Source organism: Rhinolophus ferrumequinum, chromosome 5 (assembly GCF_004115265.2).
Source record: "Rhinolophus ferrumequinum isolate MPI-CBG mRhiFer1 chromosome 5, mRhiFer1_v1.p, whole genome shotgun sequence".
Taxonomy (NCBI): domain Eukaryota; kingdom Metazoa; phylum Chordata; class Mammalia; order Chiroptera; family Rhinolophidae; genus Rhinolophus; species Rhinolophus ferrumequinum.
Genome location: NC_046288.1, coordinates 84,025,083 through 84,039,558, shown reverse-complemented (window position 1 = coordinate 84,039,558; position 14,476 = coordinate 84,025,083). Strand labels below are relative to the sequence as shown.

The 14,476-nt window shown below is 50.8% G+C and overlaps 1 protein-coding gene across 6 annotated transcripts in view; it reads left to right on the top strand.

The window, feature by feature from the left end:
• Positions 1-14,476, top strand: part of JAKMIP1 (janus kinase and microtubule interacting protein 1) — a 104,379-nt gene that overhangs the window by 37,843 nt on the left and 52,060 nt on the right. For all 6 annotated transcript variants that reach the window (XM_033106709.1, XM_033106705.1, XM_033106708.1 and 3 more), the window contains exons 2-3: positions 6,988-7,251; positions 9,483-9,977. In XM_033106709.1, the coding sequence (XP_032962600.1) occupies positions 7,123-7,251; positions 9,483-9,977 (624 nt within the window). In that variant the 5' untranslated portion in view covers positions 6,988-7,122. The remainder of the gene's footprint in view (positions 1-6,987; positions 7,252-9,482; positions 9,978-14,476) is intronic.

Here is a 14,476-nt window from a genome sequence, read left to right as displayed (position 1 = left end):
CTTCAAACGTAAGACTTGAGGGTCAAGTTCAATGGTCTCCAGAGAGCTGGGCTTGGACAGAGTGCCCACCCACTGCTGGTCCTTTTCCTCTGGGAAGAGGGGCTGTGTGTGGGGGTGGGAATGGAAATTAATTTTGTCGTCTTTTTTAAACCCTTCAATTGTTTTTCTTTGATTAGCATGCTTTTACGGTTATCGTTAAGAATATGACTTACAGGGCCGGCCCGGTGGCTCAGTTGGTTAGAGCTCCATGCTCCTAACTCTGAAGGCTGCCGGTTCGATTCCCACATGGGCCAGTGGGCTCTCAACCACAAGGTTGCCAGTTCAATTCCTCGACTCCTGCAAGGGACTCCTGCAAGGGATGGTGGGCTCCGCCCCCTGCAACTAGCAATGGAAACTGGACCTGGAGCTGAGCTGCACCCTCCACAACTAAGATTGAAAGGACAACAACTTGACTTGGAAAAAAGTCCTGGAAGTACACACTGTTCCCCAATAAAGTCCTGTTCCCCTTCCCCAGTAAAATCTTTAAAAAAAAAAAATATGACATAAAGAAAGGACCTGACAAAGCAATCTGCTCAGTTGAGTTTTTGCTCTGCAGACTGGCCCTGTGCCCACCGGCGGCAAGTGTGGCACTCGTGAGCCCTGTGCCTGTTGTGGATAGATGCCACGTGCTGCTCCAAAGCCTGGAAACTTCCCAGGAAGGGAGGCTCTTGGACCCTGTTACCTTGCAAGGCCTTTTGCTCACATGTTCTCTTGCATTTCCTGGAATCCAGAGATGGAAGCTTGAAATGCCCATTTGCTTAGGAAGAAACAAATGCAAAATGGCACCACGCTTCTGTGCTAGGAAAACCTGCTGGGTGTGAGCCAGCACTCGGGGCTGTAAGTAAATCAGCCACATGGATCATCTCACCAGGAAATGCAACTGCTCTGCTCCGGGTCTGAAATAGCTGCACCATAGCCATCAGATCTTGCATTCTCGCTGACATTCAACTTGGCATATGTTAGACTTGTTAGTACTGAACCCACAGCAGTTCCAGAAAGCTTTTATTCCATCTCTCACTCTTCTCTGACCACCTGCTCAGCACCAGACATGTGGTAGATCCAGGAGCGGTCCTTGCCTTACGATAGAATATTCAGAGAATGGAGGCTCTGGGTGGGAAGAGATCTCTGGTTTGTGTTCACACTGCCGAGAAGAGCGTCCAGCAGAGTAGAGGCTCGGTAAGTATTTGTCGAGTGAATGAATGATTGCATGGAGTGAATGAATGATTGGGCAGAACAAGTCAGTAGGCGATGCCAGCCCAGTGTGGCCAGGGCGGCCATGTCAGAGGGAAGCACAAGAGCTGTGGGTTGTCTGAGCAGATTGTGGAAGTTTCTGAGGGAGGAGACTTGTGAGCCGAGGAGAAGGGAGCCCAGCCCTCCCAGCAGAGGGAGGCACAGAGGCAGGGCCTGGTGGGACGTGGGAGTGCGTGGGGGCCAAGTGGAGGGGAGAGAGCGTTCCAAGAACTGACACTGGGTTTCAGAGGAAGGGAAGCAGATGGTCAGGTTGCAGGTGGCAGGGGTGAGGGGACTGGGAAGGACTCCAGAGGGAATTTGGCCAGTGGCACTGCCTGTGGGGGACGAACGGCAAAGCGAATGGTGGGGGCAGAGGCACGTGGCCTGTGTGCTCCCCTGAGCTGGGGTTTTGTCCAGTGGACAGTGCGTCCATTCTCCTTTCTCTCTACGTGAAGAAGCACATTCGCCACCAGCTGGGACTCCCTTTGTGGGGACAAATTCCCAGGCCACGGATTCGATCTATTTGAATTTCGATATTTAAACCAAAGCCATGCCCGTACTCTGACAGATCTATGGAAGGGCCAATTAAATATCTGTTAATAAAATGGGGTGGGGATAGATTCTTTAGGATAAACTCTGTTTTGTGCTCACAGAAAGGATTTGACGCTACAAATTTATCTCATATCTCTGGTAAGGGGCCTTTTGGGGTCTCCACATAATTTTTGGTGAAATGAGCGGGGAGTGCTGCAAGATGGCCCCTTGGCCATGGGCTGGAATTTCTGCTCATCAGATGGTATTTGGACTTTAGTTGTCTTGGGGCTGATTTTACTTCTGTACCAGTGTTTTGTGAATCCCGTTATAAAAATACCAGGCCATGTGGGGGTGGAGGCAGGGAGCTGAGTTGGGAATCCTACCATCTAGTAACCAAACAATTTCTGGGAACGCACGTCAGTTTTCTGAGCCTCAACGTTTTTCATCTGTAGATTGGAGGCGAAGGTCCCCTCCTGTATCGCCTCCTAAGTTATAGAAGTGCAGATGTAAGAGGAGGGGAAGCTGCTGTGCTCAGAGGGGGATGTCACTGCTTTCTGCTGACACCAAATGCAGGACGGAAGGCAGCAGGGCTCCGTGTAGACCTGGGTGCTGAGAAGCTGATTTGTCATTAAACAAAGAGCAGAGTGTGTCCTGTGAGTATTTTCCCTGCATGCTCAGTGCATTCGTTTCCCGTGGCTGTGACAAGAACTCCCACAAACTGGGGGCTAAAACCAACAGAAATTGAGTCTTTCATGGTTCTGGTTCGGGAGGCCAGAGGTCCCAAATCAAGGCGTGGGCAGGAATGGGCTCCCTCTGAGACTCCAGGGGCGTCCTTCCTGCCCCTTCCAGCTCTTCGGCCTTCTTGGCTTTTTGGGCTGTGGCTGCATCAGCCCAGACTCTTCTCTCTTCACACGGCCTTCCCTTCTGTGTGTCTCTCCTGTGTGTCTTTTGTAAGGACACTGGTCATTGGATTTAGGACCCACCCTAATCCAGGATCATCTAAGCTTGAGGAGGTTTTAACTTAATTACATCTGCAAAGACCCTTTCTCCAAGTACGGGCACATGGACAGGTCCCGAGGAATATACAATGTGAACCTATCCTTTTGGGGAACACCGTTCAGCCCACTACTGTCCTCTGCAGCCAAACGCCGACCTGTGCCACTTGGGACCTGCTGCCCACCCACAGCTCCGGCCCTCGCCTCCCTCAGCCTCGTTCCAATGTCCTAACCCTTCTGCTCGCTTCTAGAACCTTGGCACTGAGAAGCTTTGCTTTAGTGAGGGCAGGGAGTTTTGTGGGGGCCAGACTGGGCCCTGGTGCCCAGTGCGTTGGCTGATACTGTCAGGTTGAGGGTAAACCAGGCTCAAGTCGAGTCTGGCATGTAGTTCAAGTTCAGCAGATGCCCTGTTGGGCGAGTCCTGTTGGCTCAACCGCCCACACCTCTCTCAAGCCCACCATCTCCCAGCCACACCTTGTCCCAGCTTCCATGGCCCGTTTGTCTCTCTGCTTCAGCAGCCCGGATGCTCTGTAAACAACATAATGATCTCAGCAAGGTCTGTGCAGTCCATTTCGTCCTTGCCTCCCTCTGAAGGGTAGGGCTGTGAGCGTCCGTATTTCAGAGGCGCAGAAGCCCAAGTCAGAAGCCACCTGCGGCCTCCCAGCACTCCCGGAGTCACACTTGAACTCTCCAGGGCCAGCTTCGTTGTTTCCTGTAAAGCAGTAATAGAAACAGAAAATTCGATTTGTCTGGAAGAGTATAAAAAAGAAAAGAAATATCTTCTATAGTCACACCCCTTGGGAGTCACTGCTCACGTTTGGAGGTGTGGCTATCTGGTCCTCACCGCTGGGTCCCTGGGGTGCAGGGCCCGGTGGCTGGCGGATGCTCAGAAAATAGCAGTGACCAAGCAAAAAAAAATGAATATATATATATATATATATATATATATATATGTATTAGAAACTTGAGATCACAGATTAATTTGTTCTTTGACTGCTTTCTCCTTCTCCTGACATTCATCTTTCTCCGTGTGGAGTTGTCTGTCATGACCCTGATGTCATTTACTTAACTGTCCCCATGGCTGAGCATCGTGTTGCTGGAAGGGACATCCACGTGTTTGTACAGAGACCGTAGCTCTGGTTAGGTCCATAAAGTGCATTCCTAGAAGTGGGTGGACCGTCAGGCCACAGGATGGCGGAAGAGCAAGGACACTGCCGTTTCCGGGGGCTGAGTCTGGAGCCGGCTTCCCGCCCACCGTGGTGTGGGGAGATCCGCAGCAGAAGCCCAGCTGGTTTCTGAGAACCGCTGTGGTTGCAGAGCAGGCAGGTCGGAGCAGCGCGGAATGAATTATGGATTAGGCTCTAATAAGTGCAGTCAGAGCAAACGGAGCTCCTGCTGCTCCGAAGACAGAGGTGCCTTTCTGGAATCCATCAGCGGGTGAGGATCACCCCTGAAAACTCTGTCAGGGTGCGGTGAGAAATACCGCCCTCTCCTGTTCAAGACAGGCATTACCGGCCTCCACAGTTGCCTTCCAGAATTTCCAGACGAGACGAGCATCCCCGGTGGCCCCGGGAGGGCAGGTTATAATCGACTTCAGTGCAGAGCCGTTGAGTGTCTCTAGCTTGTGCCAGGGACACGCTGGCACTGATGAGACCCCCACCCCAGCCTCCTGCCCCAACCTTCCCTCCTGGCGCCCACCCCACAAAGCAGTTCCTGCTGAGGCCACTGGCCCCACGTTCCTGAATCCGATGGCCGATTTCCCATCGTTATCTTGAACTCTTAGAAGCTGCCCCTGTTGACTTCTTCCTTCTAGGAGCACTTTCCTCTCCTTCTAGGAGCACGTTAGCTTCCCTGGTTTTCCTCTTTCTCCTTCTGTCTACAGACTTCTTGTTTATAGCCTTCCTTGATTTTGTCCCTTCTCCCTGACCTCCAAAGGTTGGCATTCCTCCACGCTGGAATGTTCTCGTTTCACTACGTATTCTCTTCCAAGGTGATCTAATCCCAGTACCTCCACTTACTAGCGGTGTGGCCTTAGGTAGCTTACTTAACCTCTCTGTGCCTCAGTTTTCTCATCTCTAAGATGAGCCTAATAACTGTACCTACCTCTCCTGGTGCTGCAAGGATTATACGCACCCCAGCTCCCATCACAGGACTCAGCACATAAATAGGTGCTTCATAACTTTTTTTTATCGTCACTCATTGGTTCAGCGAATGTTTATGGAGAGCCTCCTGCATGCTGCGCTCTGTTCCAGGCACAGGGGACGCAGCAAGGAACAAAGAAGAAGACAGAACGAGGCGCCTCTTGCTTGGAACTCCCATCCTGGGTAGGGGAAACAGACAAGAAATGATAATTGTATGGTTTGTCACATGGAACACAATACTAAGGCGGAGAGCGAGGCGGAGGGGCCGAGACGGGCTTACGGAAGCAGAGCAGGGTGGGGTCCTGTCCCTGCAGTGCTCAGAGCTGGCAGTCTGGGTTTGGGCCAGCTCAGTACTTCAGCTATGGACCTCGACCGGGTTAACTCTTATTTCCTCGTTTTGGCTGTGTGACCATCATCAGCACTCAGCCTCTGTGTACCTCAGTTTGCATGTCTGTGACATGAGGCACCGTAGGTCGGCTATGCTGACTAACGGGAGGGGACATAGGTGTGGCCTCCAGTATGTGTGGGTACTAGCTGTAATTCCAGGCCTGACCGTAGGGCTTTGGCGTTGCCACCCTGTGGGCTCTGAGGGCAGCCTAACCAAATTGCAGGTCTGGGGGTCCCTCAGGGGAATATGAGTGGCGGGGCCGTTAGCCTATCAGGGGCACCCCCACTGATAGGTGACCAGTTCGGCCCTGGCCAGGCAGGGACAGAAGCCTGCAGGGACCACAGGGGCTGTGCTTGGCTGTCACCTCCGCCGGGGGCCTTCACTGTTCTCCTGGGCTGGCTGAGGCACCTCCGCTGGGCCCAGAGCTAGTGGCTCGGGGAGAGGTGCTGTGCTAGTCTAGGCGGCCGGGGCTGGGAACCACTAACTTCATGAAGCCTAAAAGTTCGATTTCCTGCGTGTGGTCCTCAGACCCGGCTCCAGAATCACCTGGTGCTGCAGCTGGAACACCCAGGTTCTCTGGCGCTCCACGTCCTCAAGCTTAGAGCGCCGCACCTCCTTTCCCTCCCGCCACCAGCCAGGGACCTGCCTTTTGACAGAAGCACCCCGGGTGACAGGCTCACTGACCTTTGCCGACTGCGGTCCCCCAGGGTGCTTAGCTGGTGTAGTCTTGTGATGGAACAGAAAGAGCTCGTCCACACGGCGCCAGCAGAGCCAAACACTAAACACCGAGAGTTGCAATGGAGAAACGTTGGCTGTTTTCCTGATGAATGGCACCTGGTGAACGGAACTAACGCTCAGAGGCCCGAATTCCCTGGTACCATGTTGGTTACAGATTCTATGGGGCAAAGTCACAGGACCCCGTGACTTAGGGGTTCAGGGCTATGCTGGGAGCCGATTGGTCAGAGGTGAGGTAAGATAATAAATCATTTCCTCAAGTCTTGAGGACAGTTTTGAGGTCTTTTCCGGTATCCCTCTGTCTGGGCTCATGGGAAAGTAGCCCAGGCCTCATTCCCCCGTAGGGCTCGGGAGCTGAAACATAACTTAGGTCAAGACGTTACCTTTATCCCGCCAGAGGTCCGGACCCTGTGGCCGGTAGTCAGGTCTGGGCTACTGTCTTCTGCTGTCTGGGGGGAGGGGGGGGTGCTGCTGATTGTCGGGGGAAAGGCTGGGTCTCGGGTATAGAGAGAGGGATATAATTTTTCAGGCTAGGACTTAAAGCTCAATTCAATCAAAGTCCTAAGGACCCTCGGTTTCAGTCTCACGGTGATGAGGGCAGGACTGGGCCAGATGGAGCTACTCCAGGTCTGGTCCCCTGGGAGCAGCACCTGGGAGCTTGTGAGAAATGCAAATCAGATCCCCTGCGGGTGGGCCCAGGACTCTGCGCCTTAACAAGCTTCCAGGTGGTTCTGAGGCAGCCCCACTTTGAGAAACACTTGGTCAGTGAATGGTGGGGCAGCCTCACGATAAGCGAGTGCCTGGCCCAGCTGGGGAGGCCTGAGCAAACGCTGCCGCTGCATTTGTGTGCCCCAGGCAAAGGGCAACCAGCCCCATTCTCGGTTTCTCTGTCTCTGTCTCTGCTAACCTGGCTTTCCTCCTCCCCCAGGTTCCCAAGTGATGGTGGTTTACGTGGAGGAAGAGCTGAGTCCTGAGCCACTGCTTAGCACGGTGGAGCTGGTTGCGGCGCCCGCTGGCTGGTGGGCGTGAACGTGGATTCTGAGCATCTCAGTTGAGAAGAAGCATGTCGAAGAAAGGCCGGAGCAAGGGCGAGAAGCCCGAGATGGAGACGGACGCGGTGCAGATGGCCAACGAGGAGCTGCGGAGCAAGCTGACCAGCATTCAGATCGAGTTCCAGCAGGAAAAGAGCAAGGTGGGCGGGGCGGGCACTCCTGGGGTATGTGCGGAGGGCGTGTTCTTGGGGTGGGGTGGGCACCCCACCTCTCTGAGCCTCAGCCTGCCCCCTGTTAAAGTATGTCTAAATCAGTGGTGCTGGTACAGACACCACCTGGGTGTGAATCCTGCTCCCACCACATCTTAACAGTGACCTTGGGCCAGCCACGTAACTCTCCCTGCATAATTACCCTCACCTGCAAGATGGGGTCGTGACAATACCACCTGACGGGCTTTTGATGGGACTTAGGAGGTGAACGTCCATGAAGAGCTTGGAAGGGAGCGTGGCTCTGTGACGGGGCTGTTTTGCTCGTGTGTGGGGGGAGGGGTTGAGCTTTAGAGCCAGTCAGTACAATGCCTGGTCGGGTGCCAGGCGTCCTGTAGGCGTCCGGTTAAAGTGCAGCCATGACGGGCAGCCTATCACAGTGGGAGGAGCCAGGCTTTCTAATCACACATACCTGGCTTCAAACCTCACCTTGGCCCCTGACTGGCTTTACCGTCTTGGACGAGTAACATAAAGTCTCCAGACCTTCATTTTCTCATCTGGAGAATTTCTCATATGGAACATGGTGCCATAAGAACCACCCAGCTTAAGGTCGTCATAAACATCTGATGGTCTGACCTCTATGCGTGTCTGTGTTCTGATCTCTTCTTATAAGGACATCAGTCACATTGGATTAGGGCCCACCCTCTACGATGTAACCGAATGAACTGTTTTTCCAAATGCAGTCACCTTCTGGGGTCCTGGGGGTTAGGACTTCCACATAGGAATTTTGAGGGACACAATTCAGCCCGTGACAGCAGGCGGCACAGTTGTAGGAGGTGGCACTGAGTTGCAGCTGGGCCTGTGGGACCCCAGCCTGTGCTACCCCATCACCAGGCTGCCTCCCTGCCTCCCCGCGAGTGGCCCTGGCTGCGGATTCGGGTTCTGACCCGATGCGTCCTTCTGACTGCAGACCACCGGCAGCACCAACTGGAAAGTCGGGACAGTGTGGCCTCCGAGATTTAGTCCCTCACTGAACGATCACGGTCAATATTTACATTTCTGGCTTCCTGGAACTCAGTCCGTTGGGAAAGGACTCTGATTCCAGCCTTTGGGTGAGGCGGGCCCGACACTGGCCAGTCACTGGTGTTATTTCTGTGATCGTGACTGTTTGACGTGAAGGGATGTTGACTTGTCTTTGCCTGGTTTGATTTGCTTCTTTCCCTGCTGTTTGTTATAAGGAAGGATTCCGTGACACCCAGTTGACATTGTGTAGCCCCTGGCCTGAAATGAATTTCAATATGTTGATATGCTACAAACATTGGGGTCTGGGGGCAGTGCTGCCGTTTTCCACGGAAGCAGCTGGCCCATGAGAGGCCATGTGTTTCAGTTCTTAGGAGACTGGTATTTAGAAAACAAATGGATTGTAAAGGGTTCCTGGGGAACGTGTGTATTGTGCGATGTTTGAAATGAAAAGGTCAAATAAAGCATTTGGGAGTGTATTAAGAAAACACTCCCTTGGCACATTTTACAAATGAGGTTTTCAGTTGTTTGCTGATTGCACGAATACACTCAGGTGGGGTTGGCAGCCTGGCATCTGCAGAACACCAGTTCTGGGGCCAGGTGCCTGGGGTGAAGTCTGGCTCTGCCCTTGGCGGCTCCCCACCCAAGCAGGTCACTGAAGCATCTGCGAGCCTCCGCTGCCATGCAGCAAATCAGAGTTCCCTCCCTCCTGGGGCTGTGAGAGCTCGGGGTGCGGGAGACACTGCAGCCCCCAGCCCAGGCGGGTAGCAGCTCAACAGTGACAGCTCCTGCCCGCCCTCTCTGCCTCCACCTGCCGGTCTCCTCTAGCTGCAGAGTCCAGTACATGGGCATTGCAAATGCATTTCTGGTTTAAAATTTGTTCAGCGTTTAGTGAGAGCGATGATTTCTGCTGGGCGTGTTTTGTGACTGATAAATTGCCCTTCCTTGTAAATTTCTGAATTGGAAGGGAAGTCAAAGTCTTAACTTTCCTCTCCAACATATTCAGATGTTTTTCCACCTTTAGGGACAATCTCAAGAAAATAGTAGGAAAGTTTCTGGGTGAGGCTGATGAGGGCCAGGATATGGGGGTCCAGAAGGGAGAACTGGAGTGTGGGGACCCGGGGAGGGGCTCAGGGGCCGGCAGGCACGAAGGTACTTGGGGAGGTGACCCCAGCCCTGACCCTGACGGGCTCTCTCGACTGCAGGTGGGCAAACTGCGCGAGCGGCTGCAGGAGGCCAAGCTGGAGCGCGAGCAGGAGCAGCGGCGGCACACGGCCTACATCTCCTCACTCAGGGCCAAGCTGCACGAGGAGAAGACCAAGGAGCTGCAGGCGCTGCGCGAGATGCTCATCCGGCAGCACGAGCAGGAGGCGGCGCGCACGGCCAAGATCAAGGAGGGAGAGCTGCAGCGGCTGCAGGCCACGCTGAACGTGCTGCGTGACGGCGCCGCGGACAAGGTCAAGACGGCGCTGCTGGCCGAGGCGCGCGAGGAGGCGCGCAAGACCTTCGACGGCGAGCGCCTCCGGCTGCAGCAGGAGATCCTGGAACTTAAGGCGGCGCGCAAGCAGGCGGAGGAGGCCCTCAGCAACTGCATGCAGGCCGACAAGACCAAGGCGGCCGACCTGCGCGCAGCCTACCAGGAGCACCAGGACGAGGTGCACCGCATCAAGCGCGAGTGTGAGCGCGACATCCGCAGGCTGGTACGTACCGTGCTGCTGCGTACTGCGTGCCCGCACCCTTTCCTTCTCCGCGTGCACGCATGCACCCGTGCTTTCCACACTTGTGCACACTTTCCACACTTCCTTCCGCACGCGTGCAGTAGCCTCGGAGTTGTGAGAACCCACTGCACTCCAGGCGTTGTTCTGGGCCCAGGGCTTCCAGCCGAGTCCCTGCTATCTTAGGTGTGGTAAGGAGGCTTTGGGTGGCCGGTCTCTTCTCTCTAGGTGTGTACTCCTTGTTAGATCACCCCACTGCTCAGGAGCACGAGTTTCTCACTTGTAAAATGAGGTTAGTAGATAATGAGCAGGGTCATTATAAGAAAGGACTGTGATAGTATATCAAAGTACGAGGCACTTACTTATTCATTGAATTCATAAACCTGGAGCAGACTTACACTTCCAGGTAAGATGTGGTAGGTAGGTTGGGACAGGCCAGCCATCTTGTTACAACAACTAGAGAAAGAATACAGTGCAAGCAATCCTGTTTTTAAAGATTGGAGAGTTGTGGAAGCTGTGAGGTCCAGATGAACAAAAATTTCAAAGGGAAGGACAAAGAGCTCTTCCCAGGTGGGCTGAGGACTGCCAGCCACTCTCCTCCGGGGGCATTTGTTGATCCTGGATGGGGGCTGGGGTGGGTTTCCCTAAGAGAGTCCACTGGGGGTTAGGGAGGTGAGGACTTGTTGGCATCTCTCAGGGTTGGCATGAAAGACAGGTAACTAGTGGTGCCCCCAACACTAGGCCAGTTTGCACTATAGACTGTTTATCGAGTTCTGGGGCGATGGGGGAGGCAGTGAGCCAGGACGGAAAGGCAGCGTGAAATCTCCTGTACTCAGGAGATAACACTCGCCAGAGGGAGGGGACCTGCAACAAACACACCCCCATCTGCCCCTCGAAACATTTGTCAGACTTTGAACCTGTATAGTGCAGGAGGCTAAAAACCCAAGTAGCTAAGATTCTCCGACTAGATTCAACAATCACTAGATTCAACCAGTGATATTGACAGGAGATACATCTTAATTATGAGGACACAGTTAGATTGAACTTAAAGCGGTGGAAAAAGATGTATCCCATGAGCACCAACCAAAGAAAGCTGCTCTGGTGGCATTAATGTTGAGGTTTAAGGCAAATAGTAACACCAAAGACAAATAGAGACAATTCTTAATAATGTATTAAAGCAAAACATCATCAAAGCTAAAGGGAGAAATGGACAAATCCACAATTGTAGTTGGAGAGTAGCACACCTATCTCAGCAAGTGACAACATGTAGAGAATACATGAACAAAGATATACAAAATTTAAACGACACAATCAACCAACTTGAACTAAGCTGACAGAATACAATATTCCAGAAACTGCAGAATACTGTTCTTTTCAAGGGGACATGACACTTAATGAAAAATGAGCATATTTCGAAATGTGTGGGTTGTAATTAAATCAGTCCTTAGAGCAGAACATATTTTAGACTATAAGAAGAAATGCTGAAAATAAAATATCTATGCTTCCATCTCAAGAAGAAAGAAAAAGAAAGCAAATTAAACTCTAAGAAAGCAGAATGAAGGAAATGATACAGAGCAGGGATCATCGCAGTAAATCAATAAAGAAAACTAACACGTTCAGAAGTAATGAAAGGTGATAAATTCATAAACCCCTAACAATACTGATGAAGAGGAACAGACACTATAAATCCCCAATATAAAGAATGTAAAAGGGGCACTATCACAGCTCCTGTAGACATTAAAAAGCTAATAACAGTACCTTATGAACAGCATATGCCAATAAACTTGAAACTTGGATGAAATGGGTATATTCCTTGAACAAGTACAACTTAGACCAAAACTGACACTGTCAGAAATAGAAAATCAGAGTAGTCCTATAGCTATTAAAGAAATTAAGTCTGTAAGTAATAATTTTCCCACAAAGAAAAGCCTAGAGCCAGGTAGCTTAACAGGTAAATTCTTCCAAGTATTTAAGGAAGAAATTAAACTAGTTCTACACAAACTTTTCCAGAAAATAGAGAAATAGGGAATGTATCCTAACTCATTTTATGAAGCCAGTGTAATTCTGATACCCAAAACCAATGAATGATATTATAAGAAAAGAAAATCTTTAGATGATCTCTTATGAACGCAGACACAAGAGGTATTAACAATAAGGAATTAACAAATCAAATCCAGCAACATATAGAAAGGCTAATAAGTCATAACCAAGTAGGGGTTTATTCTAGGAATACAAAGATTGGTTTTTAATATTCTGAAATCAGTGGATATAATTCAACTAGTAATTGAATAAAGAAGGAGAGCCTGTATGATCATCTAACTAGAAGCAGAAAAAGCATTTTAATAAAATTCAATGTCATGATATAAACTCTCAGCAAATTAGGAATAGAGTGGAATTTCCCTTATCTGAAAAGGGTTCTATCAAAAATCTATTAACAACCTACCTAATGATGGAATATTGAACATTTCCCACTGAATTTAAGGACAAAACAAAATGTCCACTGTCACCACTTACATTCAGTATTATACTGTCTAGGACCTCTAACACACAAGACAATAAAATGAAATACAAGCTTAGAAGATTGGACAAAAAGGAAGGAAAACTGTCTTTATTTGCAGATGCTGTGGAAAATCCAAGAGACTCTACAGACTATTAGAATTAGTGACTTTAACAAGGTCTCTAGATAGAAAGTAAATACACAAAAATTAATTGTTTCTGTGTAATAGCAATGAACAATTGGAAAATGAAAGTTTAAAAAATATCATTTGCAATAGAGCACCAAGACCTTTAAATACCTAGGACTTCAAAAAGCAGAGTACCTGTGACCAGGTGGTCACTCACGAACAGTACCGAGCTCCTCTGGGTGCCAGGTGCTAGGCTGGCCGAGATCCCCCCACGCCTGGAACGTGCTCTTCAGGTGAGGGTGGCTAGGAAGGTAAGGAGCAGGATGCTAGGGTGACAGGCACGGACAGTGTTTCCTGGGCACAGGGCTCTCTTTTCTTTCTTTGTTGGAGGACATGATCACTCATTTCCCGCCCTCAGTATCTGAGATTCCAAAGGCTTCAGAGGGTAGAGCTATGAGCTTCCTGGGGAGGTAGTGAGTGCCCGGCATGGGGAGTGTGTAAGTAGAGGCTGGGGGCCCTCTGTGGGAGACGTCGTAGTAAGAGATTTACGGACTGGAGGCAGAGTGACTTTTCGAAGTCTCCATCCAGCTGTCCAGATCTAGACGGGTCACCCAGTGAGTGGCCGAGCATCAGTTCACGTCTTAACAGTCTAGTGCTGGGAATGGCAGAAGAGACGTGCTGATTTAAGTTTCTAATTTATAGACAATCTGAGCATATACCAGCCCTGAGTTCTCAGAATATTCTTCAGCCCCTTTTTTCTTCGTGTGTGTGTGTGCGCGCGTGTGTTTAGGGGAGGCGTTATCACACGATGGGAAGAGAAGCCTTTGGAGACAGTCTGCTCTGGGTGAATGCACCTTCCCCCACTTGTTCGCTGGGTGACCCTAATCAAGTTGCTTACTGTCTCTGAACCTTTGGTGCTTCATCTACAAAATGGGGCTAATCGCATATCTGCCCCAGGGTTATGAGAATGAAGTGAACTAAACAGTCTAACAGCACTTTGTAGTTTCTGGAATACGAGACCTGTAAAATATGTTCCTCTCTTACAGGAAACAAATTCAAGGTAAGTAAAATGGGAAAAGTCTAGTATTTGCTTAAGAAACTGAGCTTGATTTAAAATGTACCAAGGAGTTGGGGTCAGTTTCCCTTTCAGCGCTGAACACAAATTTTCCCACTTCAGGTCTTCTCAGTGTGTGTGGTTTTCACTTACAACGGCCCACCTAGGAGAACAGACAGAAAAGAACAAACGTCTCTCTCTTCTATTATCCTGTTGCTCAGTGTCACTCCTCAGGCAAGCCTGTTGCTTATGGCAACGTGCTCGGAAGGGCGGTGGGCTGTGTTTCATTTCCTTGTCGGCTGGATTGGATTAGAAATGCAAGAAGGATTTCAGACTTCTGCTTCCATGTTTAACATGCCTCCTAAGAAAAGTCAGGGAGAAAGGGCAGTTACGCTCAACCTGGGGCAAGAACACTGGTTTCTGGACGCATTCCTCAGGCCGGTTAGGATCAGGTCTGGTTGCATGTGACAGACAGCTCCCACAATGCAGAGGGGCTTCCAATCTGGAAGTTGTTTCTCTCTCGTGTGCAAAGTCTAGAAAGGGCCATGGCGGGGCTCCACAGAGTAGTGAGGAACACAGGTCCTCCCCGCTGTCTCCTCAGAAGGGGCCGTGGGATGTGCCCACGACCCTCATGGCCCTTCATCCCCATGGAGCGCCGGCCATCGCATCTTTGTCCCAGGTTGGCAGTAGGAGATGAAGAAGGTGAAGGAGGGCGTGGGAGTCTTTATTTAAGAACACTTTTCTCTTTGGAAGGTCCATACACTTCCACTTTCACCTCTTTGGCCAAACTTAGTCAGCCTCCCCTA